The sequence below is a fragment of the Nuphar pumila genome, chromosome 6, assembly GCF_984573655.1.
Source record: "Nuphar pumila chromosome 6, dmNupPumi1.hap1.1, whole genome shotgun sequence".
NCBI classification, from domain to species: Eukaryota; Viridiplantae; Streptophyta; class Magnoliopsida; order Nymphaeales; family Nymphaeaceae; genus Nuphar; species Nuphar pumila.
In genome coordinates this window covers 6,932,560-6,936,528 of record NC_143254.1, presented here as the reverse complement: position 1 = coordinate 6,936,528, position 3,969 = coordinate 6,932,560, and the positions used below count along the sequence as shown (strand labels likewise).

Below are 3,969 nucleotides of genomic sequence, written 5' to 3'. Positions count from 1 at the left end.
CTAAGAATGACTGAAAAGATGGTAACCAGAGTCCAAAATATGTAAAGTACCATTGTGGTTGAAGTGTTGTATATAAAAAGCAATTATAATAAATAAAAAAGGATGAGAGAGTGCATAAGGGACTTTGATCATGGAATTAGGTTCATATTGAACCCTATCTGTTCCTGTGTATTTGAGTGGGTGCTTGAATCTTTTATAACCAGTTGACCAAGTTTCTAGTTTAAACAAGTCCACTATAAGGGGCAAAAAGATGGGTACATTTCTTCTTTAAGAGAGGGTATTGGAAGGAATTTGGTGCATAGGTGTGAAGATTTCAGGTGCAATATGATTGCACAAATATTTGTGCATTAAGCACATGATCACCCTCCATCTTTGGGACGGTCTTTTAGTTGTGGGGCCTAAAAGCCTGATGGAAGGCAATCAGGTACTTAATGCACAAAAATTTGTGCAATCATATTGCACTCGATCTGGACTCTGAATCGGTATGATTCTTGGAATATTGGGGGCAATTTAGTGATTTAGACAAAAGCCATGTGAGACCAAAATTGTGTCCATGTACAATGCATTGAACCTGCATAAATAGCTCTAAACAATGCACCAGCATTACAAGGTAACTGGTGCTGGACCTAGAAAACGAGAGAGAGAGAGATGGGGTGGAGGAAGAGCTACTTGGATTTGATCTTGGTTCCCCTAGCGCTTTTTCTCACCCTTGCATACCATTGCTGGCTTTGGTACAAGGTGAGGACTCAACCATTGCAAACAATCATAGGCATCAATGCGGCTGGCTGCCGTCTCTGGGTAGCTACAATGATGAAGGTATATGCATTTTTGACTTTCTTTCTCATCCTTCTTGTTCTTCACCAGGCAAAACATTGTTCTAAAAAATTAAGAGTTTATTGATATGATTAACTATCGCCTAACTCCCTCCCCAGGATCTCTTCCGGGACCCAGGCTAGTAATCATCTAATATATAGAATTTTATCATCTCAAGGAAACAGGATAGGTACATGTCTCCAATTGTTTAATAATCATGAGAACACCTCCTGCAGTAAGCTTATTCACCTCTTCTTTCCTTTACAGTTCTATTGCTCCTATAGGTTAAAATCTACAGAATGTTTTCTTCTCAGCATGAATCATAACATGATTTCTTAAGTATTTACTCTCTCTCTCTCTCTCTCTCAGGCGTGAAATTTGAAGCTATTGCATATTTTAATATGAGATAGCATCATCAAAGTGACTCAACTGATGAGGGTCAACTGAACTGTAAATCAAACATTTAAAGATGAGCAAGCACTTCGTTTTGCTTGTTACATTTGACATGGCATATGATTCTTCATGTTATTTACTATTGATCTTGATCGTTACTTTCGTGGGTGTCACTGTTATTCATTATAACGTAAGGTTCAAACCCTAAAAGGATTTGCTCGTTCTAAAATGAACTACATGTGCTTGTTTCTTTATCGGTTTAAAATCAACCGCATTCTAAACTCGAGTAATTTAATCACAAATCAACATCTTTAACTTTCAGATTGTTTCTCAACTTGGAAGACAATTTTTTTTTTTTAAGATGGAAACTTGGAAGACAAATTTAACCACTTTTTTAATGTATAAACTTTTTTTTTGAAAGAAAATTTTAATATATAAACTTTCTCTATCTTTTGATAAAAACAAGTGCCTTTTTTTAATTTATAGGATGGCACAATGCCTCCAATTATCGAAGAAGAACCAGAATTTGCTGTAGTTTCTGAAGACCAATTTCGTGGCGAACGTCTTTTAGACATGAAAGATGATAAGAAACAGTTGGAATCTGTAATCACAATTTCGTGGCGCACTTGCCCAATATTAATTGGTTACATTAGATCTGAGGGGTATAGGTTGGCTCCCTTCAGTATACAACATTAATTACATGAATATAAGCACCTTTTCATGGGGTCGAATGAGATAGATGGATGGTTAAGGGGAACTATCATAACCAAGAGGTCTCCAATTCGAATTCCACCCCCGCCTTGCCTATCAGAAGAAGAAGAAGAAGAAGAAGAGAAAAAAAAGTTTGTCTATGACCAGCCTATCATATCCTAGAGTTCACATCTTGATGGATAAGTTAGAAACTTCACAAAGCATGCAAGGTGAAGTTTCAAAAATAAATGGAAAGTTGTGCAAGATATGCTTGGGTTCTTGAGAAAATGAATTGTGTAGCATCATTTTCCTCAGTATATAAAAGTGTCAAATTTCTATGACATGAGAACTGAGATCACCTTCCCAGGTGCTGGACAAAACATGATGCATGGCAGCTTTCCCATCTCAACAGAACGTTGCATGAGACATCACAGTATCTTTTTGTTGTTTGCTTTTTTTTAGGAATTTTAAAAGGGGTGCAACACGAGGAGACATCACAGTATGTTTGCACTCATAAAGAAAAAAGGCTTTTGCCACAGCACAAAACACTTGCCAACCCACAGAAAATTAAGGAGACTCTTTCTTTTTTCGGTTTCTTTGAATCCCAAAATTGACCACAAACTATGTTAGATGTTAACCGATGCCACCATTCTATCTAGTGATCTGACTTGGTTCAAAACCAGGCTGGGAGTTGCACAGACCAGGTCACTTAGAGTAAGCAAGTCGATCTGACTTATAAATTGACCAAGTATCAGAAAATTTCTTAACGGTGAATCTAAATCAAGGTAAAAAGGAAGGTCAATCTGACTTCAGACTGTCATTGACTACCTGAGTATGGACCAACTCACTGAGTCAGCACAAGTTGATGCTCGGTACCCTCAGTGACCAAATGGGCAGCAACTCTGTTGGTCTCGGACTGTCTCAAGTTGTTGATGAATCAAAACCAATTATTCTAATTGCAGGGTCTTATGTGGTTGTAGACTGAAGCTGAGCTGAGTCCACTACAGCCATCTCATAATTTTATATCATGATAGATCCTTTTTTCTTCTTCATGCAGGACAATGAGAAGAAGGGCATCTTAGCAGTGCAAACTCTTCGAAACATGATCATGGGCGCGACACTAATGGCGACGACATCTGTCCTGCTCTGTTGCGGGCTCGCTGCAGTTATAAGCAGTACATACAGTGTAAAGAAACCGCTGTACGACTCAGTGTTCGGCGCCCATGGGGAGTTCATGGTGGCACTCAAATATGTGATTTTGCTTCTTATCTTCCTCTTTGCCTTCCTATGCTACTCACTCTCCATAAGGTTCATCAACCAAGTGAACTTCCTCATAAACACCCCACAGTACCAGACCTCAGTTGTGAGCCCAGAGTATGTGGGTGAGCTCTTAGAGAAGGGAACCATGCTTAACACTGTGGGGAATAGGCTGTTCTATGCTGCTTTGCCTCTCCTGCTATGGATCTTTGGGCCTGTCTTGGTTTTCTTGTGCTCCATAGCCATGATACCTGTGCTTTACAATCTTGACACTGTCTATAGAAGAGGAAAGGAAGAAGGGGGAGTGATGGTGGAGAATGGGGGAAAGAGCACTTTTGCAAATGCGTAGGAGAAGAGTGGATGGCTTGATGATTTGGAAGCACTGTTTGTTAATTTACCCGTGACATCCTTGAATGCAAAATTCTTGTTGGGTGCTTTATGATCTGTACCAAAAAGCCACAATGGACTCGTGAACAATAGTTGTTTTTTCAACAATAAAATATTGCTAGTGGATCCGAACTTAAATCTCTCTCTCTCTCTCTACATTAAGATCCTAGTATCTTAAGCATGCCATATTGGACTCATTGACAATGAGGCATGGTAAGGTGATCGGGCCGAGTACTTTACAAAGTAATCGGGCCAGCCCCAGGGTAGGGGGCCTAGCCTCAGAGTTTTATGTAGGTATGGGGCCAGCACGATCAGGTCTTCGTGCCGAGAGCCATTTTTTGGGGTTATAAATTCAAAAAAAAAATCAGGCCACAAAACTTTTTTTTCGTGCATCAATTTCTATGTTAAACACAGAAGATCGCAGAATAA

General features: G+C 39.3%; 1 protein-coding gene across 1 annotated transcript; it reads left to right on the top strand.

Annotated features, from left to right (window-relative positions):
• The first annotated feature begins 648 nt into the window (after positions 1 to 648).
• On the top strand, positions 649 to 3,502 carry LOC149833788 (uncharacterized). Its single transcript, XM_090009217.1, has 2 exons — positions 649 to 816; positions 2,954 to 3,502. Exons 1-2 carry the CDS (start codon positions 649 to 651, stop codon positions 3,500 to 3,502), a joined length of 717 nt encoding a protein of 238 aa, XP_089865343.1.
• The last annotated feature ends 467 nt before the right edge of the window (positions 3,503 to 3,969 follow it).